Source organism: Capricornis sumatraensis, chromosome 15, assembly GCF_032405125.1.
Source record: "Capricornis sumatraensis isolate serow.1 chromosome 15, serow.2, whole genome shotgun sequence".
NCBI lineage: Eukaryota > Metazoa > Chordata > Mammalia > Artiodactyla > Bovidae > Capricornis > Capricornis sumatraensis.
In genome coordinates, this window is record NC_091083.1 from 64045362 (window position 1) to 64070798 (window position 25437).

Below are 25437 nucleotides of genomic sequence, written 5' to 3' on the forward strand. Positions count from 1 at the left end.
AAAGCAGAGACAATACTTTACCAACAAAGGTCCATCTAGTCAAGGCTATAGTTTTTCCAGTGGTCATGTATGGATGTGAGAGTTGGACTGTAAAGAAAGCTGAGTGCTGAAGAATTGATGCTTTTGAACTGTGGTGTTGGAGAAGACTCTTGAGAGTCCCTTGGACTGCAAGGAGATCCAACCAGTCCATCCTAAAGGAGATCAGTCCTGGGTGTTCATTGGAAGGACTGATTTTGAAACTGAAACTCCAATACTTTGGCCACCTGATGCAAAGAGCTGACTCATTGGAAAAGACCCTGATGCTGGGAAAGATTAAGGGCAAGAGGAGAAGGGGACGACAGAAGATGAGATAGTTGGATGGCATCACCGACTCAGTGGACATGGGTTTGGCTGGACTCCGGGAGTTGATGATGGACAGGGAGGCCTGGCATGCTGTGGTTCATGGGGTTGCAAAGAGTCACACACGACTGAACAACTGAACTGAACTGAACTGAATGCAGAGCCCCACATAGATTAAATGGTCCATTCTTAGCTTGTAGCCATAATATGTGGAACACGGGGCCCTCAAGTTCACCACGGCAAGGGAAATGAGGACTGACTAGACACATGGAACGTGCCACATGCCAGGCCTGGAAGTGACACACAGCACCTATATAAGAATCCTATTGGCCACAGTCCAGTCAAATGGTCCCATGAGAAGCTGAGGAATGCAGAGGAGCGCTTGAGTATTTGGTGAACTCTAACAATTTCTGCTCCAGTAGGAAAGAGATTTTGTGTAGCTATCGTGATGACTAAATTAAAGTTGGGAAACATAGAAAAAGAAAGATGATTTAGGAGGCATTTGAGGTGGCCTAATCAGGATGTTCATGGTAGGAAAAAAAAAAAGTATGTAACTGTGAAATCTATTTTATTTCATTTTTTAATTTTTATTTTATATTGGAGCATAGTTTATTAACAATATTGTGTTAGTTTCAGGTTTACAGCAAACTGATTCCATTATACATGTACATACATCTATTCTTTTTCAAATTCATTTCCCACTTAGGTTATTAGAGTATTGAACAGCATACCCTGTGCTACATAGCAGTGTGTACATATCAATTCCAAACTCCCAATCTATTCATTCCCCCTGCTCTTTCCCTGCGGTAACCATAAGTTCATTCTCTAAGTCTATTTCTGCTTCATAAATAAGTTTGTTTGTAGTTTTTTTTTTTTAAGATTTCACATGTAAGCAATATGTTTTGAAGGTGAAAGCACAAAAGGAATGATTTGCTAATAGACTAGGTGTGAAAAGTGAAAGTGAAGTTGCTCTGTCGTGTCTGACTCTTTACGACCCCATGGACTGTAGCCTACCAGGCTTCTCCATCCATGGGATTTTTCAGGCAAGAGTACTGGAGCGGATTATCATTTCCTTCTCCAGGGAATCTTCCAGACCCAGGGATCAAACCCAGGTCTCCCACATTACAGGCAGTCGCTTTACCCTCCGAGCCACCAGGGAAGCCTTGTGTGGACTAGATGTAGTTAGTAGAAATAAGGCAGAGAAATGTCAGGATCAATAATGACTCTGAACATTCAAGCACTAATGTGAACAGTAATGGGGAAGACACAAATGGAAGCAAGTAGAATGGATTTAGGGACAAAACTATGACAAATCCAACTGGAGCTGACCCACATACAATTTGATATGTGAGACAGTAGCTCAAAGCAAATTTGAAGCAAAGGATATAAATTTAGAACTTTTCAGGACACACAGCTCATCAGAAATGTAACTACAGGATTCCTCCTGAAACCCTTAATAAGTTAACATGTTTGCAGTTTGTCACTTAATTGCTAGGTATATTTTGCAGTAAAAATTTCCAATATAAACTTAAGTATTCGTTCTACCTATCTTTTCCTTGACATCTGGTCTGAGTTTCATACTTGGAAAGTGTTTTCCCCACTGAAAGATTATAAAAATAGCTATGTATATGTTCTAGTACACTTGTGGGTCCTAAGAGAATGAGCTTTCATTCGTAAGATAGTTGATTTGGATAAGGTTATTATGTTGTTGTTCAGTCGCTCATCTGTGTCCGACTCTTTGTGATCCCATGGACTGCAGCACACCAGGCTTCCCTGTCCTTCACCATCTCCTGGAGTTTGCTTAAAACCATTTCCATTGAGTCGGTGATGCCATCCAACCATCTCATCCTCTGCCATCCCTTTCTGTCTTCATTCTTTCCCAGCATGAGGGTCTTTTCTAATAAGTCAGCTCTTCGAATCAGGTGGCCAAAGTATTGGACCTTCAACTTCAGCATCAGTCCTTCCAAAGAATATTCAGAGTTGATTTCCTTTAGGATTGACTGGTTTGATCTCCTTGCAGTCCAAGGGACTCTCATGAGTCTTCTCTAGCACCGCAATTCGAAAGCATCAATCATTTGGCACTCAACCTTCTTTATAGTGCAACTCTCACATCTGTACATGACTATTGGAAAAACCATAGCTTGGACTTAGACCTTTGTTGGCAAAGTGATGTCTGCTTTTTAATATGCTATCTAGGTTTGTCATAGCTTTCCTTCCAAGGAGCAAGTGTCTTAATTTTATGCCTACAGTCACCATCTGCAGTGATTTTGGAGTCCAAGAAAATAAAGTCTGTCACTGTTTCCATGAGTACCTACATGTCAAAATTATCAAATTGTTTACTTTAAATATGTACAACTATGGTTTGTTAATTATAACTCAGTGAAGCTTTCACATTAACTCTGTCAATGGCCTTCAGGGTGGCTTTGTCAAAAGTAACATCCCAAGCTACCATGGAGCTGCCTTGGGTAGAAAGCATTTCTGGTGACACTGAGTAACATCCCCCTTTTAGCCCTGTTTTAAACAATCTCCCCAAACTCTGCAGCAAATCAGCTTTACTATCTTAGACAAGAAACTTCCCCAGGTAGGTACATATGTGAGGGACTAGAAATTGACGCATGTTCACTACATTTTATTCCACAAACCTTTACTGAGAATATGGTTTCTATCTGGAGAGTTCAAAAATGAGAGACACAGTCCTTATTCTCAGGAATCTCACAATCCAGTTGGGAGACAGACACAACTAGACAGTGTAAAAGCAGGCTTATCCTGGAGTGAGAAGGACTGTGACCAGAGAAGGCAGGACCCTGCTGAGAGGTCTGCAGAAGCCAGGGACAATGTCTCGGTGTGCAATTTCTCTGTCTCCATTTCTCCAAACACTTCCTAAAAGCCTATAACTTATAAAACCTCTGCGTGCCCTCCCCGTGCCTGTAACAGATGCTTGATGGATGTACCAGCCAACAGACTAATGTTCTGCATGGATTCACATTTACATATCCATCCAGTTCAGTGCCCCATCCATCTGCCCCCACTCCAGAGAGGCCAATAAAACTCTATTTCAAATTCATACTGCACAAAGTGTTCTTGACTCCTGGATCCACTGCCTCCAACTTCCTAAGGACCATGAGACTCCTGCTCCTGACTTTTACTGTCCTTGTGTTCCTACCACAAGTGACCCCAGGTAATCAGAACCCAGGGAAGCTGCAAAAACAGAGGTAGACTAGGTTCCGGTCCACGTAAATTTCCAGTGTGGCGTGGTATTCCCCCAACCTGAGCAGCTCCGTGGTCCCCATGTTGGAACCATGTCCCTGGCAAGGGTAGACTTGAGCGTAGGACAAGTTGTCTGCTGTAGACAGGGATGACCCCAAACATCCAGAGTTGTCCTTGGTTCTATGTCCCAAGTTGGTACCTAAGGAACCAGGTGGCAGCTTGACTCAGTTCAGTTGTCCTTCCAGTTTGTGCCAGCTCTTGAAAATAATTCCCAAAGCCCCCTTTCCTATGTTTTCCTGACCCTAAAAGTCCTGTTATAGCTTTAAATGAGTTTCTTTTTTTCTTTTCATAGTCTGGAATTTGGCAAACAGGTTGGAAATTATCTGCAGAGCTGTTATTCAAAAAATAGAACTGACTTTCATTCTCTCTTCTATGATAAAAGTCTAGGCTTTTAATAATTACTGCTCTAAGATATAGAGAACAGACTTGTGGACACAGCAGAGGAAAGAGAGGGCGGGACAAATTGAGAGAGTAGCACTGAAATATATATATTACATATGTAAAATAGATAGCTAGCGGGAAGTTGCTACATAACACAGGGAGCTCAACCAGGTGCGCTGTGTCAATCTAGAGGAATGGGATGGGGGGTGGGGATGGGGGGTGGGAGGGAGGTTCAGGAGGGAGGGGATATATGTACACTTAAGGATGATTCACATTGAGATATGGCAGAAACCAACACAATATTGTAAAGCAATTATCCTCCAATTAAAAATTTAAAAATTTTAATAAAAAAATAATTACTGCTTTATTAAGTATATCTAAAGTCTGCCCAAAACTTTGAGATTGTGACTGAAGGGTTTTTTTAAATTAATTAATTTATTTTAATTGGAGGCTAATTACTTTACAATATTGTATTGGTTTTGCTATACATTGACATGAATCTGCCACGGGTGTACATGTGTCCCCCATCCTGAACCCCCCTCCACCACCCTCCCCATCCCATTCACCAGGGTCATCCCAGTGCACTGACCCTGAGCACCCTGTCTCATGCATTGAACCTGAACTGGCCATCTGTTTCACATATGGTAATATACATGTTTCAATGCTATTCTCTCAAATCATCCCATCCTTGCCTTTTCCCACAGAGTCCAAAAGTCGGTTCTTTACATATGTGTCTCTTTTGCTGTCTCACATATAGGGTCATCGTTACCACCTTTCTAAATTCCATACATATGTGTTAATATACTGTATTGTTATTTTTCTTTCTGACTTACTTCACTCTATATAATAGGCTCCAGTTTCATCCACCTCATTAGAACTGATTCAAATGCATCCGTTTAAATAGCTGAGTAATACTCCATTGTGTATATGTATCACAGCTTTCTTATCTATTCATCTGCTGATGGACAACTAGGTTGCTTCCATATCCTAGCTATTGTAAACAGTGCTGTGATGAACATTGGGGTACACATCTCTCTTTCAATTCTGGTTTCCTCAGTGTGTATGCCCAGCAGTAGGATTGCTGGGTCATATGGAAGTTCTATTTCCAATTTGAAATTGTGACTGAAGAGTTTTTATACAAAGCACACCACTTTCTGCTTTGTTGTTTATCTCTCAAGATATACATGTATATCTTGTATACATGTATACACAGAGCTTTGTATAAACAAAGCTTTATAAAAGTTAATCTATATATTTATTTTTATTAAAAAAGCAAACACACTATATACAGTTATGTAGTGTTCATCTTTTGTTAATAATATTTTGTGACCATCTTTCCCTGTCACTACCTAAAGATCTGCCTCATTCTTTGCAATGTTGTAAAATTCCACTGTGAGATAAGCCATAATTGTTGAACAGTTATTTGGGAATTTCCTAACTTTCTAACGAACACATCATGAACATACTTGTATACATATCGTTACATATTTGGATCAGGATTATACAAAATAGATTCCCTCTTGTCAAATGACCTAGAAGTCAAAAGGTAAGTGTAAAAGATCTTATTCCATTAATTCTTTCCTTATATGCATGGGGGTGTTGAGAGTAGGAAAGAGACAGAGGTGAAAGATTTTGTGAAAGCAATCCATAAATCTTGGAAACTTGGGGCACTTGGGCAGTGAAGGAAATATTACATGTTCTGAGGTTTTAAGTCTGAGTGCTCTGGTAAGAGATATAAATTTAACACCATCCCTTTAGAGGGAATAGTTGAGATGATGAAGGAAGCATGAGGTCTTCATGTTTTATCTTGGACAGCCCCCATGTTTAAGAAAGAAGAATAAAAATCAGTGACATTTATAGGAACAAGGAAATCCCTCTACCTCTCACCAACATTGTACAAGGGTCACCACATCACCATAATCCCTCCAGCACTCAGCATTGCTTTTATCTGAGTGATAGCACTCTGTTGGGTTTTTACAGGTTTTTTTTGTTGTTGTTGTTCTTCTCTTATCCACATCACCAGTTGGTCGACACCGAAATCAGATTGATTATATTCTTTGCAGCCAAAGATGGAGAAGCTCTACACAGTCAGCAAAAACAAGACCAGGAGCTGACTGTGGCTCAGATCATGAACTCCTTATTGCCAAATTCAGACTTAAATTGAAGAAAGTAGGAAAACCACTAGATCTTTCAGGTATGACCTAAATCAAATCCCTTATGACTATACAGTGGAAGTGAGAAATAGATTTAAGGGCCTAGTGATAGACAGAGTGCCTGATGAACTATGGATGGAGGTTCATGACATTGTCCAGGAGACAGGAGTCAAGATCATCCCCAAGAAAAAGAAATGCAAAAAGGCAAAATGGCTGTCTGAGGAGGCCTTACAAATAGCTGTGAAAAGAAGAGAGGTGAAAAGCAAAGGAGAAAAAGAAAGATATTCCCATTTGAATGCAGAGTTCCAAAGAATAGCAAGGAGAGATAAAAAAGCCTTCCTCAGTAATCAATGCAAAGAAAAATAGGAAAACAAAAGAATGGGAAAGACTAAAGATCTCGTCAAGAAAACTAGAGATACCAAGGGAACATTTCATGCAAAGATGGGCTCAATAAAGGACAGAAATGGTAGGGACCTAACAGAAGCAGAAGTTATTAAGAACAGGTGGCAAGAATACACAGAAGAACTGTACAAAAAAGATCTTCATGACTCAGATAATCATGATGGTGTGATCACTCACCTAGAGCCAGACATCCTGGAATATGAAGTCAGGTGGGCCTTAGGAAGCATCACTACGAACAAAGCTAGTAGAGGTGATGGAATTCCAGTTGAGCTATTTCAAATCCTGAAAGATGATGCTGTGAAAGTGCTGCACTCAATATGACAACAAATTTGGAAAACTCAGCAGTGGCCACAGGACTGGAAAAGGTCAGTTTTCATCCCAATCCCAAAGAAAGGCAATGCAAAAGAACGCTCAAACTACCACACAATTGCACTCATCTCACACACTAGTAAAGTGATGCTTAAAATTCTCCAAGCCAGGATCCTGCAATATGTGAACCATGAACTTCCAGATGTTCAAGCTGGTTTTAGAAAAGGCAGAGGAACAAGAGATCAAATTGCCAACATGCGCTGGATCACCAAAAAAGAAAGAAAGTTCCAGAAAAACATCTATTTCTACTTCATTGACTATGCCAATGCCTTTGACTGTGTGGATCACAATAAACTGTGGAAAATTCTGAAAGAGATGGGAATACCAGACCACCTGACCTGCCTCTTGAGAAACCTATATGCAGGTCAGGAAGCAACAGTTAGAACTGGACATGGAAAAACAGCCTGGTTCCAAATAGGAAAAGGAGTACGTCAAGGCTGTATATTGTCACCCTGCTTATTTATTACATGCAGAGTACATCATGAGAAATACTGGGCTGGAGGAAGCACAAGCTGGAATCAAGATTGCCAGGAGAAATATCAATAACCTCAGATATGCAGATGACACCACCCTTATGGCAGAAAGTAAAGAAGAACTAAAGAGCCTCTTGATGAAAGTGAAAGAGGAGAGTGAAAATGTTGGCTTAAAGCTCAACATTCAGATAACTAAGATCATGGCATCTGGTCCCATCACTTCATGGCAAATAGATGGGGAAACAGTAGAAACAGTAGCTGACTTTATTTTTCTGGGCTCCAAAATCATTGCAGATTGTGATTGCAGCCATGAAATTAAAAGACGCTTACTCCTTGGAAGGAAAGTTATGACCAACCTAGACAGCATATTGAAAAGCAGAGACATTACTTTGCCGACAAAAGTCCGTCTAGTCAAGGCTATGGTTTTTCCAGTGGTCATGTATGGATGTGAGAGTTGGACTGTGAAGAAAGCTGAGCACCAAAGAATTGATGCTTTTGAACTGTGGTGTTGGAGAAGACTCTTGAGAGTCCCTTGGACTGCAAGGAGATCCAATCTAAACCTGCAGTCCATCCTAAAGGACATCAGTCCTGGGTGTTCATTGGTAGGACTGATTTTGAAGTTGAAACTCCAATACTTTGGCCACCAGATGTGAAGAGCTGACTCATTGGAAAACACCCTGATGCTGGGAAAGACTGAGGGCAGGAGGAGGATGAGATGGTTGGATGGCATCACTGACTCAATGGACATGGGTTTGGCTGGACTCCAGGAGTTGGTGATGCACAGGGAGGCCTGGTGTGCTGCGGTTCATGGGGTCACAAAGAGTCAGACATGACTAAGCAACTGAACTGAACTGAACTATCCTGTATATATCCAAATAGTTATTAACAGCCTGCTTTCAAAGACCTGCAAGACCCCGTGAGATCTCAACCTCCATTACATTTCTCCATTACTCTCCAACTAATTTATTCTACAGTCACCATGACAACCTTATCTTCAAAAACTTTGAGATAAATCCTGCCTCTAGGCCTTTGTACTTGCAGCCTCCTCTGTCTGGTACACTCTTCCTCCAATTAGTATCAAAATCTCACTTTCTCACTTCCTTCTCAATGAAGTCTTTTGCTACTTCTCTTCCAAACACATGCTTCCTATTCCGCTTTCCCTGTTAAAATGCTCTTCAGAATACTTTTCATCTATTTCTAATGGCATCTTAAATAAAGAACATTTTACTTTCTCCTCTTACTTACAATTTCATTGTTTCTCGAGAAGACAAATCTCCATGAGAGCAGAAAGCTTAGTTTATTTTGCTAGCAGACTCCAGTGTTCTTGCCTTGAGAATCCCAGGGACGGGGGAGCCTGGTGGGCTGCCGTCTATGGGGTCGCACAGAGTAGGACACGACTGAAGCAACTTAGCAGCAGCAGCAGCAGCATACCTTCCTGTATCCTGAACAGTGCCTTCAATGTTTGTTGAATAAATAAACAAGTTACATTTGTTGAATGAATAAACAGGTTCCACTTCTGTTAATTGCCTATTTATATCCTTTGCTCATTGTTTTTATTTGGCAGGTGATGCTTTCTTGTTGCTAGGCAGATCTTTATCTATTTTTTATATTATTCCCTAGTCAGGTTTAGTCACTGGGTATTATTCCTTATCCTGTCATCTACCTATCTATGAACTTTGCCCATTACATGTCCTTCAACTGAACAGAAAACTTAATTCTGGTCTAATCAAATTCAACAATATTCTGCCTTGTGAGTCGTGCTTGGTGATTTTCTTAAAGAAGTTTTTCCTCTTCTTAGGTCTCAAAGGAAATCTCTGATGTTATCTTCTAATAACTTTTCAGCCTTGCCTTTCACATTTAAATCTTTAAGCCACAAGATGGAATGTGTAAATCCACTTTTATTTTTCTCATGGAGTTGACCAGTTTTCCCAGTACTGTATGCTAAATAATGTATACCTCTTCATTGATTCACAATGTCATTGTTACCGCGTATTAAGCTCTCCATGGATCTATTGCAAAGTGTCTACTCTATTCTGTTGGTTTATTTGTTCTGGTGACAAGCTACTATGTATTTTTTATTACAATGGCTTGATAGGCTGTCAGTGTCTAGAAGGGCAAGATTTTGTCTTATTTCTTTTTTAAAGTAATATTAGCTATTGGGGGCCTCTATTCTTAATTATAAATTTTAAAGTAAAACAATGAAGTTTCCCAAAAATCCCACTGGGATTTTGAAGAGAATTTCATTAAATTTGTGGATTAATTTACAGGAAAGTAAATCTATATAATAATTATCATCTCTTTCAAGATCACACTTTCTGTTATGGTTTTAAACTATATCCCATAGAAGTCTTAGATATTCTCAGTTTAAAACAAGATATTTCATGACTATGACATATATTTTATTATACTTTTTAGTCAGTTACTGTTGGTGTAGAAAAGTGCCATTGAGTCTTATAAGTTGATATTGCATCTGACATAATTACTGAACTCCTATTAATTATAATAATTTGTTGGTTACTTTTTTATATTATAATCATGACTGCTAGAATGAATGAAAATTTTCTCCCTTTCCTTCCAATCCTTATACTCTTGTTTGGTTTTGTTTTTTTCCTTAAAACATTAGCCAGGCCCCCACTATTATTTCAAAAGATAGTAGTAATAGAAGAGTATCTTTGTTTTCCTGATCTCAGAGGGAATTAGTTTCTCCAATAGGTAATGTTATTTCTAGAATTTGATACATCAGTTCAGTTCAGTTCAGTCGCTCAGTCGTGTCCGACTCTTTGTAACCCCATGAATCGTAGCACGCCAGGCCTCCCTGTCCATCACCAGCTCCTGGAGTTCACTCAGACTCGAGTCTATTGAGTCCGTGATGCCATCCAGCCATCTCATCCTCTGTTGTCCCCTTTTCCTCCTGCCCCCAATCCCTCCCAGCATCAGAGTCTTTTCCAATGAGTCAACTCTCCGCATGAGGTAGCCAAAGTACTGGAGTTTCAGCTTCAGCATCATTCCTTCCAAAGAAATCCCAGGGCTGATCTCCTTTGATACATAACCTTCACCAAATTAAGGAAATCCCCATTACGCTTGCTTTGCCTAGTTTTCATCATAAGTAAGCACTGGACTTTATCAAGTAATTTTTCTGTATAAAATAAAATAACTTTATTATTTATCTCCTTAATTCTATATAGGTAGTGAATTTCACTGGAAGATTTCATAATGTTCGATGGTAATTTTGCTTTTGGGATTAAACTCTCCTTGATCATGCTGTATTTTAATATATTGCTGAATTCAGTTAACTAATACTTTATTTAGGATTTTTTAATCTATATTTAAAAAGAAAATAGACCTATTATTTTCTAGTTTTGGATTATAGTTGTCTCATAAAATGATACAGACAGCTTTCCTTTCTCCCTCCACCTCTATTTTCTGGAACATTTTATACAAGATCAATACTTGGATCTTCTGTGAAATTAGTAGAACTCACCTTTAAAGTCATCCAGAATAACAGCTTTACTCACAATGGCTAAAAGGTGGAAGCAATCCAAATGTTCATTAATTGGTGAATAGAAGTAAAAATGTAGTACATATATGCGATGGAATATTATTCAGCTTCAAAAAGGAACGGATTCTGACACACGCTGCAATGTGGATGAACACTGAAAACACAGTGTTAAGTGAGATGTCAGTCACAAAATGACAAATACTGTGATTCTACTCACATGAGGTATTTAGAGTGGTCAGACTCATAAAGACAAAAATCAAAATGATAATTGCCAGGGGAATGGGGTGAGGATTTTAACGGGTACAAAATTTCCACTGCAAGATGAAAAGTTTAGTGGGTGTATGTTGGTGATGGCAATACAACGAAGTGAATTATACCAACATGGGTGTGTATGTGTGTGTGTGTGTGTGTTTGTGCGCGTGCGTGTGCATGCTTAGTCAGGTCCGACTCTTTGTGACTCTGGACTGCTGTCCACCAGTCTCCTCTGTCCATGGGATTCTCCAGGCAAGAATACTGGAGTGGGCTGCCATTGCCTCTTCCAGGGGATCTTCCCGACCCAGGAGTCAAACTCGCGTCTCCTGAATTGGCAGGAGGATTCTTTACCACTGATCCACCTAGGAAGCCTTGAATTATACCAAACTACTACTTTAAAATGGTTTAACCGATCAATTTTATGTTACATGTATTTTACCAAAATTGTAAAAATCATCTAGGGCTGAGTCTTTGGGGAAGAAAAGTTTTTTCACTACAATGTCAATTTCCAAACACTTTTTGATTTATTGAGGTTTACATTTTCTTCCTAGGCCATCACTGGAATATTGTTAGAAATTTACACATTTCATCTAGGTTTTCAATTTTAGTAGTGTACAATTGTTGATAATTCCTTTCTGTCTTTTTAATATGTTGTATCTAGTTTTATTTCACCATTTCACTAAGGATGTCATTTTTATTTTCCTCTTTTTTTCTTGATTGTTCTTTCCAGTTTTCTGATTTCTTTAACTTCTAACTTTATCATTTCTGATTTTATTACTGCCCTTCTAATTTGTTTAATTTTTATCATATTGTTTAATTTTCAAATACATGGGGTTTTAACTCTGATTTTATTGCATTTGATTGGGAAACATAGATTGTCTGATGTTAAGCAAATGGAACTTATTAAGGTTTTTTTAATGGCCTGAATCCTTGCTACATAAGATGTAGTCCATGGACCAGTAGTACTGACATCTTCTAGAAGATTGTTAGAAAAGCACAAACTCAAGTGTTTTCCCATCAACTGAAATAAAAATTGCATTTTACCAAGACGTCTATGATTTGTACATAGTGTAAGAAGTATTGGCCTAAAATCTGACCAAATGAAGCATCTCACTTAGGAATATCTACGCTATTCTGAGGTCCTATTTCTCAGTTGCTCAGTCATGCCTGACTGCAACCCCATGAACGGTAGCCCTCTGGTCTCCTCTGTCCTATCCCTCTGGTCTCCTACCTGGGATTTCCCAGATCAAAATACTGGAGGGGGTTGCCATTTGCTTCTCCAGGGGACCTTCCCAATCAAACCTACATCTCCTACATTGGCAGGCAGACTTTTTACCACCGAGCCACCAGGAAAGCCCATTCTAAGGGTCTAGTAGTGTTTTATTTCTTAATCAGAATGCAGGTATATGGGTATTCATTTTATTATTTTTAAAGTACAGGGATACATTTTATATACTTATTTGAATGTATATTTTGAATGCATTCAAACAAATTTAGCTGCGTGGGATATGAGCAATGTAAATAACCCAATCATACCTACAACAGGATGAACTTGTGTTATGCAGATTGCTTCACACAAGCCCAGGTAACTTCATTACTAGTTCCAATGCCTTGTGACTAACAAGCTGCTTTTTTATTTATGAGATGCAAGATGCATCTCTACATTCAGAAAAAATTTTTAAATGGGCAGATATGAGGTTCAGAACAGATACTTTTAGAAACATGGTATTTACCAGGCCTGAGCTGGGAATCTAGCAAGTTGCTGGTTGCCAAATATACAGTCATGCTTGTTAAGTTGAGAGCCTCAAACCTAAAATCAGTGATCTTTCCTTTTATTTTTCAGCCTATGGTGGTAGAAAAAGATGCTGGAACAACTCAGGGCACTGCAAAAAAAAATGCGCTGCTGATGAAGTAATACGAGCAGTGTGTAAGAATCGTCAGTCCTGCTGTGTTTCACAACTAGTGGTTTTCGTCAAGGAAGCTATCACTTCTTCCCCATCTACGAATGGTTGGGAAGAAGAGGCTATGGATAGAATTGTATCAGTAGCATCTACTTCAACCTACTTGGAATAAATAACAAGAATAAAGAAGATTAAAAGTCTGACCCAGCCCTGAAAACCATATTTCTCTCCCGTATGTTCTTCAAAGCTCACCACTTCCTCTTGACCATCACTCTCCCTATCTTCAAAGTGATAGCGTAAGTCGTATAGATCAACACACTGAAAAATATCACAGTCACCCACTCCCACCCTCCATCAATGTGTAATTCTAGAATAAAAGGCTGTGTAAAGAAGTCCCCCAAATTTCCAGCATTTCCAGTGGATAAACTCCTTGGTGCTTTTCTTGAAATTTCAAATTACTTCCACACTTTTAATCGATTTTTAGTGTTCCTAGTTTGTAGTTTCGCTATGCACAGCCTTAATTACTTGAAGTATTCCAACTCTGATCTTTCCATTTGTCCTTCTGCCTTCTGAATCAGTGTTTTGGAATACCAGAGGCACTCCTTGCGTTAGTCCTGCCTCTTGATGGCAGCATAAATGGTGACAGTAAAAATTCCTTGTGTTTAGGAGAGTAGTTCTAGGACACCAAAGGCTTTCTTTATAACAGCAGATACCTCAGATGAAAGGATGCATTTTATAAATGCCTTAACATTATCACGCACTGTAGGAAACTGGCTGGTCCAGGTATGAGCTACAAGGACTCCTTTTTACCCCCGTTGCTTCAAGGTTGGAATAGAAGTTATTGAAAAACTGGCTTCATAGACCCGTTTCCTTAACCAAGCCTTATTTGCATATGGACATCCATGGACCGGGATGATCTCTTAACTAGGGGATGAAAAGGTGGATCCTTTTGTCCACCTTATTGCTGAAAGCTTTGTCTCCCCCTGATGGCACAAACGTATATTCACACCCCATCTCTTCTCAGAAAGGTCCATGAAACTCTACCACATACTTCTAATTCTAATATTTTAAGTCTTTGAAAGGCTGAATCTCTGGTCTTTGGTTTCTGCTAACTTAAATTCATGGTGCCTTATTTCCTTGTGTGTTTTACAATCTGGGGGGCTTCCCTGTGGCTCAGCAGGTAAAGAACTACCTTCAATGCAAGAAACCTAGGTTCAATCCCTGGGTTGGGAAGATCTCCTGGAAAAGAGAATGGCTTCCTCCTCCAGTATTCTGGCCTGGAGAATTTCATGGACAGTATAGTCCATGGGGTCACAAAGAGTTGGATACGACTGAGTGACTTTCACTTTCCTTCCCTTTTTGGTTTGGGGCTCTAATCTTTGCATTTTCCTTTATCTGAGTAAATTAGTTGGATAGTGACCTAAAATATTTCCCAGGTGTTTCAGTGGTTAAAAAAGAAAAAATCCACCTGCCAATGTAGGAGCCACACGGACGTGGATTCAACCCTTGGGTTGGGAAGATCCCCCAGAGAAGGAAATGGCAACTCAGAATAGGAAAGATATCTTATCATGCAAAACTTAATCTCTCACTATGTTTTCCAATGGATGAGAAACACACAAGAGTGGCAGGTGCATGAATTTTAATAAAGGAGTATTGGCAGCAGGTTGAGGATAGTGACCACTACCACTCAAGATACTTTTGGCCAGCGATTCTCTCGGCTCCAGTCATTTTTCCCTTCTTTGCCAGAAATGTCTATCCTTACATAGGAAGGGAGGCAGCAGGGTTGATAATTTCTGCAATAGAAGTAGGGCTCTTCAGACTGTCTGCAAGCAGGTCTACAGATTCCCAAGTCACCCATGCATCGAAGCATGTGACGTCTGCCTGGCCAAAAAAAAAAAAAAGAAATACAGATAGTTAATTTCTATTTAGCAGTAACAAATCTGACAATTCAGGTATCATAGTGAAAGCATAAAGAGCTAAAACAATAATAAGTACCATTTCACACCTGTTAAGTGACCCAAACTCAGACTATTGAAAACAGTAAATACTGGCAAGAAAGTGGAGCAATAGGAAGTCTCACTCATTGACGGTGAGAAAGGAAAATGGTATAGCTTGGTGGTTTCTTAGAAAACTAAGCATATTCTTACCCATGTGATCCTACAGTTGCACTCCTTGTTCTCTACCCAAAGGACTTGAAACTTTATGCCCAGACAAAAATCTGCACACAGCTTTATTCATAAATGGCAACATTTGGAGGCAACCAAGATGCCCTTCAGTAGGTGAGAAGATAAATAAACTAAGACACATCCAGACAATGGGATATTATTCAGCTCGAAAAAAAAAAAAAAAAAAAAACAAACCAAAGAGCTATCAAGCTATGAATAGACACAGAAGAAGCTTAAATGCACATCACTAAGTGAAAGAAGCTGAACCAAGAAGCCTACCGTATAATCCCAGCTATGTGACTTTCTGGAAAAGGATACGATAAAAAGATCATTGGTTGCCAGGGGTTGGAATGGGGGAAGAGATGAGTACGTAGGGCACAGATGATGTGGGGGGTGGTGAAGATAGTCTATGTGATACTATAATAGTGGATGCATGTCAATATACATTTGTCCAAATCCATAGAATGTACAACCCCAAGAGTGAGTCTTCATGTGAAACTACGGACTTGGGGTGATTATGATGGGTTAATGTAGATACGTCAATTGTAATAAATACACAACTCTGGTGGCAGATGTTATAACAGAGGAGCCTTGAATGAGTAGGGGCAGACAGCGTATGGGAAATCTCTGTCCCATCTTCTCAATTTTGCTGTGAACCTAAAACTGGCTTAAAAAAATAAAACCCGTTTTAGTGAATATCTTAAAATAAATAAAGCTGCTATAAACACTTGTCTATAGGTTTTTGGAACTACATTTTCATTTCTCTGGAATATATGCCCAAGAGTGCATTTGCTGTGTAGTATACTCATTATATACTTAGTTTTGTGGTTGTACCATTTAACATTCACTCAAGAGATGTATAAAAGAATCAGTTTCTCTGCATCATGGCTGGCATTTGTATTGTCACTATTTTTAATTTTAATTGTTCTAATAGATATGTAAGGAATCTCATTGTGGTCTTAATTTAATTTGCATTTTTCTAATTGCTAGTGATGTTGAGCATCTTTTCATGTGCTCCTTTGCCACCCGTATAACCTCTTCAATGAAATGTCTTTTCACGTTTTTCTTCCAGTTGGATTGTATACTTTTTTCTGTTGAGTTTCGAGAGTTGTTTCTCTATTCTAGATACAAGTTCTTTGTCACATATGTGGTTTGCAAATATTTCACCCAATTTTTTTCCAATTATTAATTTGTCTTTTTGTCTATCCTTTTCACAGGATCTCACAGAGTGAAAGTTTTATTTTAATTGAATCTATTTTTTTTTTCTTTTACGGATTATGCTCTTCATCTCTACGAACTCTTCACCTAGCCCCAGGTCTGAACATTTTTCCCGTGTTTTCTTCCAAAAGTTTACATTTTACTTTTAAATCTATGATACACTTTGGGTTAATTTTTGTGTAAGTTGTTAGGTTTAGGTTGGGAGCCTTTTTTCTCTGCCTACAGACTTCCAATTGCTCCAGCAATATTTATTGAAAAAGATATTTTCTTCTATTGAATTACTTTTGCACATTTGTGAAATATCAGTTGGTTGCACTTGTGTAGGGCTATTTCTGTTCAGTTGAACTGTGTGTCTATCTCTGCGCCATGACCACACAGTCTTGGTTACTTTAGCTATGTAAGTCTTAAAATCTGGTAGAATAATTTCTCTGCATTTGTTCTTTGTTTTAGCTATTCTCATTCCTTTGCAAATTTCTCTACAGATGAATTATAGAGCAGACATTCTTATCTGTATCCACAATAAACCTTACTGGAATTTTGACAGAAATTGATAGAAAACGGATCTATAAATTTAAGGAGAATTTACATCTTTCCTAGCTGAATCTTACAATCTATAATCACAGTGTGTCTTCATTTATTTATGTCTTCTTTGATTTTTTATCTACATTCTGTAATTTTCAGCCTACAATTTCTGTACATGTTTTATTAGATATTCACTTAACCACCTTATTTTTTGAAATGATTGTGACTGAAGTGTTTTTAATTTCAGTGTTCATATGATCTGTGATAGGACATAGCAATATAACTAATTTTTTAATGTATTTATTTTTAATTGGAGAATAATTTCTTTACAATGTTGTGTTCATTTCTGCCATGCATCAACAGGAATCAGCCATAGGTATACAAGTGTCGCTTCCCTCTAGAACTTCCCCCCACCTCCCACACTATCCCACTCCTCTAGATTGTCTCAGAGCACCATGCTGGGCTCCCTGTGTTACACAGCAACTTCTCATTAGCATCTATTCTACAAATCCATGCATGTATGCTAAGTTGCTTCAGTCATGTCTTACTCTTTGCGACTCTACAAACTGTAGCCCGCCAGGCTCCTCTGTCCATGGGATTCTCTAGGCAAAAGTACTGGAGTGGGTTGCCATGCCCTTCTGCAGAAGATCTTCCCAGCCCAAGGATCGAACTTGCATCTCTTACATCTCCTGCATTGGCAGGTAGATTCTTTTCCACTAGCGCCACCTGGAAAGCCCATTTTACAAATGATAATGTATATAATATTTTACAAATGGTAATGTATATAAAAATGAAGATTAATTCTTTGTCAGTTGCTTCATTTGCAATCATTTTCTCTCATCCTGAGGGTTGTTCAGTTTCCTTTGCTGTGCAAAACCTTTTAAGGTTAATTAGCACAGAGTCGGACATGACTGAAGCAACTTAGCAGCAGCAGCAGCAGCAGCAGCAGCAGCAGATTCCATTTATGGGCTTCCCTGGTGGCTCATATGGTAAAGAATGGCCACTCTCTCAGTTTGTCCCACCCTCTCCTTCCCTCACTGTGTCCATAATTCTGTTCTCCATGTCTGAGTCTCTATTCCTGCCCTGCAAATAAGTTCATCACTACCATTTTTCTAAATTCCATATATATGCGTTAATATACAATATTTGTTTTTCTCTTTCTGACTTACTTCACTCCATACAACAGACTCTAGGTTCATCCACCTCACTGGAACTGACTCAGATTTGTTCTGTTTTATGGTTAATACTCCATTGTATATATGTACTACAACTTCTTTATCCATTCATCTGTCGATGGACATCTAGTTTGATTCCATGTCCTGGCTATTGTAAATAGCGTTGCAATGAACATTGGAATACATATGTATTTTTAAATTGTGGCTTTCTCAGCTGGGTCATATGGTAGTTTTATTCCTAGTTTTTTAGGAATCTCCATACTGTTCTCCATACTGGCTGGATCAATTTACATTCCCATCAACAGTGCAGAAGGGTTCCCTTTTCTCCACATCCTCTCCAGCATGTATTTTTTTGTAGATTTTTTTATGATGGGCATTCGGACTGGTGTGAGGTGATACTTCACTGTAGTTTTGCTTTGCATTTCTCTAATAATAAGCAATGTTGAACTTTTTTTTTTCATGTGTTTATTAGCCATCTCGATGTCTTCTTTGGAAAAAATGTCTGTTTAGGTCTTCTGCCCATTTTTTGATTGGGTTGTTTGTTTTTCTGATGCTGAGCTGCATGAGCTGCTTATATATTTTGAAGATTAATCCTTTGTCAGCTGCTTCATTACCAATTATTGTCTCTCATTCTGAGGGTTGTCTTTTCATCTTGTTTACAGTTTCCTTTGCTGTGCAAAAGCTTTCAAGTTTAATTAGGTTCCATTTATGGGCTTCCCTGGTAGCTCATATGGTAGAGAATCCACCTATAATGCAGGAGACCCCAGTTCGATCCCTGGGTTGGGAAGATCCTCTGGAGAAGAGAATGGCTACTTACTCTAGTACTCTTGCCTGGAGAATCCCATGAACAGAAGAACCTGGTGGGGTTCCTCTAGCCTATGGGGGACCCTATAGCCTATGGTGTCACAAAGAGTTGGAAATGACTGAGCAATTAACACTTTCACTTTCAAGTTCTATTTGTTTATTTTTGCTTTTATCTCCGTTACTCTGGGAGGTGGATCGTAGATGATCTTGCTGTGATTTATGTTGAAAAGTCTTCTGCCTATGTTTTCCTCTAAGAGTTTTATAGTTTCTGGTCTTACATTTAGGTCTTTAATCCATTTTGAGCTTATCGTTATGTATGGTGTTAGGATGTGCTCTAATTTCATTCTTCCACACGTAGCTGTCCTGTTTTCCCAGCACCACTTATTGAAGAGACTATCTTTTCTGCATTGTATGGTCTTGTCTCATTTGTCAAAGATAAGGTGCCCAGAAGTGTGTGGTTTTATCTCTGGGCTTTCTATCTTGTTCCATTGGTCTATATTTCTGTTTTTGTGCCAATACATACTGTCTTGATGACTGTAACTTTGTAGCATAGTCTGAAATGAAAAAGATTGATTCTTCCAGCTCCATTTTTCTTTCTCAAGACCTGCTTTGGCTATGCGGAGTCTTTCGTGTTTCCATACAAATTGAGAAATTTTTTGTTCTAATTCTGTGAAAGATGCCACTGGTAATTTGATAGGGATTCCACTGAATCTATAGATTGCTTTAGGTAGTATCATCATTAGAAATACAACTAACTTTTGTATGTTTATCTTGTATCCTGTGACCTTACTAAACTTACTCATTCATTTTAGATTTTTTCTAGATTCTCTTGTATTTTCTGTATAATTCATTATGACACCTGCAAATACAGTTTTATTCCTTCTTTTCTAATCTATATGCCTTTTATTTCCTTTTCCTGCCTTAATGCACTGTCTAGAACTCCCCAGAATTAAAAGGAATGAACCATTGATCCATATAATTTGGGTACATCTCAAGAACATAATGTTGAGTGAAAAAATGTCAGTCTCAAAAGATCAAATATGATTCCATTTATACAAGTCTTAAAATGACAAAATTATAGAGATGGGAAACAGATTAGTAGTTATCAGGGATTAGGGGTAGTGACAGAGGTGAGGGCAAAGAGGAGAGTCTGTGCCACTAGAAAGGAATAGCAGGAGGGAGATCTTTTTGGTGACAGAAGAGTTCTGTAATCTTGATCATAATAATGGTCACATTACACTTGTGATAAAATGTCATGGAAGTAGGCACATTCATTGCACCAGTATCAGTTGTACTGCTGTACAAACAGAGGCTGACTTGAGCTTAAGTTACACCGGCAGGCCTATGTATCAACCTGAAAAAAAGTCCAGGATGGACACCCAGTCTTCCTTGTTTTGGGGTCACAATGCTTCTACAGTTGCCAGGTCAACCCCTGCACCCCAGGGGGCTCTGCTCTCCCCTGCCAAAGTTTCTACTCTTCCTCTTCATCTCAGCCTACAAGGAATAAAGAGAAAGATTCAAGTAGGCCTTCCAAAAGCAAAAACAACTCTTTCTGCCATATCCCCAGAGAAAAGATCCCTTTCCATTTTCCTTGAGAAGAAGGGCCAATGTGAGATTTACATCCAAAAGAAGTGTACGCAGAAGAGTGCATTTGACATGGTAAAGCAAGCAGGCCAGGCTGCTTCAACCTTTCTCCCCTGGAGAAAGGCCATGGTAGTCCAGAAAGAAGTTTCAAAAGTGCTCAAACTACCCTCAGAGCTTTTGTTGGGGTCTTTGCACCTCTTAGCACCTGCACTCCTACTAGCCCCCATCACTGTGCCCCACTACTCACTTGTCACCATGACAACCTAACATCACCTTCAATGTTCCTGCAGCTCTCTCACCAGCAGCCAGAGAAAATCTGCTTATTTATCCCAGTATTGTCTTGGACCCACTTCTGAAAATGGATCACTTTTCCCTCCTTGGGCCTCAGTTTCCCAATCTGTGAAATGGGAAGACAGAGGAAAGTTGCCGAGACCAGAGATTCTCACAGTTTGGGGGCTATCTGGAATACAGGACGTTTGACAGGGAATTGTGGGGTTTAGGGTTTTATTTCCCAAAAGAATAATCTAAGAGAATTTTCAAAATTTCACATGCCCAGACCCCAGAGACTCAAGTTCAGAGATTCAGACAAGGGAGTTATGTGTCTTCTGAAGACTTATGATGACTCAACGGTGAGTTCCAAGACCTTTTTTCATCCCACCATCGTATCACTCCCCATGGCTGTCTCTACCTAAAGTACAGAGGAGGTTCTTAATAAATGTTGTTGACTGAGTGAAAAAGCCATGCCTCATAGTGAATTAATTTGGTGAGAGTATGACTGGCTGTGTGTGAAGAAGTTAACACCAGGCCCCAGGTATTGGGGAATCCGTAGGCTCTTCCCTTTCACTCTGTGAAACCTATGTATTTTAAGAGCAAACTGATGAATAAATTGTAAGAATCCCCTTGAGCAAGGCCCCAGAGCTGCTCTGCAACCTTCCTAATATGCCAGCTGGAGCCAAATTCACCTGAGACAGTGGGACTCTGATCCCTCTAGCCCAGAAAGGATCCCACCCTGAATCATGATTGATGCAGCAGCTATCTATAAAACTCCTCCCACATGCCAAATCCACTTGTACTTTCACAAATGAATTCATAATTCACCTATTCATTCACCCAGGACACACTATGTCAAATCTGACCCAAGTGCTGGGCTTAACAACAGGCATACTGATGTAAATAAGAGTGATCTCAACCCCCAAGGCTTTCCATCTGGTGTGTGTGTACTTGGGGACTAGTGAGAAGGGAACAGTGATGAATAATTATACAAGAACACAATACGTGCCCTAAGAATGGCTTGCTGTGGGCATCTGAAAACAACCTGGGAAGAAAGGACTGTGTTGGTCCCTGCGGCTCTGCAGATACCTACCTTACAGAGTTATTTCAGAGGAGTGACAGTTTGGTTCAAACTTTGTGATTTAAGGGTTTGTCAAGCAGTTATTCTTTTAAATAAAAGTAACATATCTAAAATTAAAAATTAAAAAAGACAAACACTTTGTGAAGCCAGTCAGAACTCAGTTTGAACACCTCCTCTATCTTAATGTTGCACAACCTTGGCTAATTATATCACCTCTCTAGACCTCAGTTTCTGCATCAGTAAGATAGGGATAATAAGAGGGTTGTGTAAGAATAGGGTGATTTCAAGTCTATAAGCACCCATCACTGTGCCTGGCACATAAGAAGTGTCAATGACAACTATTTTATAGCTACTGTTATTATAATCATTAAGACACAGTGAGACAGAGCTCCTGTGCAGGCTTTTAATGGTAGGGGCATTAGTTGGGCTTTGAAGGATGAGAAGGAGGTCATCACAGAGATTAGCCTAGTAATGGGAACAAGGTGAAGGGGAACCATGGACCAAGGCAGCAGGAGGAGCAGGGGAGGATGGTAAGAGCTGAAAGAGAAAGTCTGTGAGCAGCAGCCATGGGAAATGAAGCTGAGCTATCATTTCAATGAGTAAATTTATGTGTTTTATCCTTCTTTAGTACTTGGAAACCTTCTGATTCTTTGGGCTGTGGTCTCTTGAGCATCAAAAGGCATGTCAGCCAGCTTCCCTAGAAATCCAAGTATTTGGGCTCAGCTAAGTCTCTATCCATCCCAGCTAATTCACTCCAAAACCAGGCCAACTGTTTCAGCCTAAAGACGCTCCCACTCACTAGGGAGCAACTGTCTCTTGACTCCCCACACGTGCTCTTCAGTTCATTCCAGCTCCAATAGCCGTCCCTGCAGCTGGCAGATGAAGAATTATGTTCAGGACTGCAATCATTACCCAACTGCTGTAGCCAAGCCCCAGAGATGTCTCTCTGCTAACTCTTAACACCCTTCCTGCCATTTCCCCACCCGCAATCCGTTTGGAGTATCATTCATGATTGACAGACACAAGAAACAGATTTGCAAGTTTTAATGGAATGTAGGAACTAAAGAACAGGAAACAAAGTCATTTCTATCCATGATTTCCATGTATCTTCCCTGTATTGACAAGTTTGGCCTTAACTGTCTCCTTGTGTCACTTGAGGAGCGGTCCAAGGGAGCATTCGATCAATTGTCATTGGTACGATTGTCAAATAACGACTAAGGATACAGCACCGTTTACGATTTGAGCAGCGTGTGACACTGTCTTCATCATTTTTGCACACCAACCGGCATTTTCCCTTCATCCAACATTCTTCCTCTGGACATAGGAACAACCATTAAGTAGATGTTAGTATTCCTCAGCTGGATAGACAAGGGGAAGCAGAGGAGGTGTAGTTCAGGGGAGGAGTGGAGGGAGAGAGTTAATGCTAGACCCAGTCCCAGGAAAGGAGAGAAGAGATCTCACAAGGGGAGAGAATTGAAACAACTTTTCCAAGGTTGGGAACGCAAGGGTTTTAAGAAAGCCTTTTTCATAATCTCGCATTTCTGTCTTTCTATCCCCCCACCTCCTACTCCTAATTTTGAGATCAAATGATGCCAATGAAGTTCCCACCTAACAGAGCTTGGGAATGATGGGAAAAGGACAGTGAGCATCTGTCTTATTAGGGACATTTCCACAGACTCAGCTCTTTTATCAGTTGTCTAAGGTTGAACCCAACAAATCTCAACTCCAACCCAACTCAACCTGCTATCCTCCTTGACCCCATATTCACCCAATTCAAACTCAAATACCCAGGCCAGTTTTAATTAGAACTCCCAGCTTTACCCAACTCAATGCCCCTGGAGCCCTAACTCCCAGTCAAACCCAAGTCTAATCAAGTCACCAACTTCAATCCTAAGCAGCAGTCCATCACCTAGCTGAACCTCAGGCACCCGGACACCATCCAGTACCAACTCTCAACCTCAGTCCAAGCCCCAATCTAATTCCCAAAACCAAATCCACCCAACTCAAAATTCCATACCCCCTCCAGCCTACTCCAAATCATCAAGGAAGCCCAACTCCTTGCCTCTGGCTCTTCCTCATTTTCCTGCTATCACTCCAAGCCAAAGTCTTACCACCCCATCACAACTCACCCTCAACCTTCAATGTAATCTCCCAAACCCCCAAGAAGTCCCCAACCCGCACCAGACCCTTTACCCCTAAGCCCTCCTCCATGATGCCAGCAGAATACCAGCCTTCCCTTCAGTACTCCAATTATCTCCATCCCCCTACCTTGGCAAACAAAAAAAAAAAGAATCAGGGAGAGATGTGAACAGGAGATGATTATGAGAAAACCTCCCAAAACCACATGAATTGAGAAAGGGCTTCAGATGCTGCCCACAGTGAGGGGGAAGAGGAGGGAGAGACATTTATGACCAAGATCCCAGACATTTGAGAGACACCCGAATTACCTGATACCACTGGTTCCATGGCCAGAAGGATGGCAAGAAACAGGAAGAGAAACTTCATGACTGGAAGGTCACAGGAGAAGGACGTGGTTGTGCTGCAGGCTATGGAGAATAGAGCTGTCCTCTGCAGGGATGAGTCTTGTTTTCATTGGCAGGACCGTGGGCAGTGAATTACAGCAGAAGAGGATTTATATCAGATCAAACAAGCCGAAGGACAATATGTAGCAGATTCCGCAGCAAAGCACGAGATGAGAGGGTGGGAAACCGGCCAGCATCCGTGCCGAAAGGGCTTTTCTCTCCTAGCAAGGAGACGGGCAAATTAAACCCATTTGGCCTTTTGAGATCCACAGAGGGATTAATCAATTAATGCATATCAAGACACATTTAATTTTTTCTTTTTTTAATTGAATTTATTTGTTTTTAATTGAAGGATAATTGCTTTACAGTATCATGTTGGTTTCTGCCAAATATCAACATGAATCAGCCATAGGTATACAAGTGTTCCCTCCCTCTTGCACACCCCTCCCACCTCCCTCCCCATCCCACCCCTCTAGGTTGTTACAGAGCCCCAGCTTGAGTTCCCCGAGTCATACAGCAAATTCCTATCGGCTATCTATTTTACATATGGTAATGTGTGTTTCCATGTTACTCTCTTCATGCACCCCACATTCTCCTTACTCCCCCCACTGCCCTGTGTCCCTAAGTCAAAATATTTAATTTTTAAAAAATTCTTATTCTCAACAGAAAAATACACACGTGTATGTCTTTCTGAACCTTGAACTTGCCAATCTCATTCTCAGCTCAGACCTTTAGCATTTCTAACTTGCTCTTCCTATAAAGTTCTTCCTTCAGACTGGCTCCTGTTCATCATTCAGTCTTATCTTAAATGTCACTTCTCGGAGAGGATTTTCCTGGTCACCTTAGATTAAGGGTACTCCCCGACACACAGTCACTCTGTATCACAATAACTTGTTTTGTGACCTTCATATAGTTACTTGTTCCTTTTCAATTTATTCTGCATGATTAATCTTTGCCTCTCCCATTAGAATGTCAGAAATTTGCTTTGTGATTCCAGTGCCCATAATAATATCACCTGGTGTATTAATCAGGATATTAATTCCACTGTTTTAACACATGA

General features: G+C 39.9%; 1 protein-coding gene across 2 annotated transcripts; it reads right to left on the minus strand.

The window, feature by feature from the left end:
• Positions 1 to 14723: 14723 nt before the first annotated feature.
• DEFB119 (defensin beta 119) lies at positions 14724 to 24360 on the minus strand. Of its 2 annotated transcripts, none has more exons than XM_068987825.1 (2): positions 24303 to 24360; positions 14724 to 14917 (listed from the first exon to the last, which is right to left on the minus strand). In XM_068987825.1, the coding sequence occupies exons 1-2, from the start codon at positions 24358 to 24360 to the stop codon at positions 14724 to 14726; spliced, it is 252 nt and encodes an 83-aa protein (XP_068843926.1). The 2 variants fall into 2 exon arrangements, with proteins under 2 accessions (XP_068843926.1, XP_068843927.1); XM_068987826.1 differs by lacking the exon at positions 14724 to 14917 and adding an exon at positions 22988 to 23169.
• Positions 24361 to 25437: the final 1077 nt, after the last annotated feature.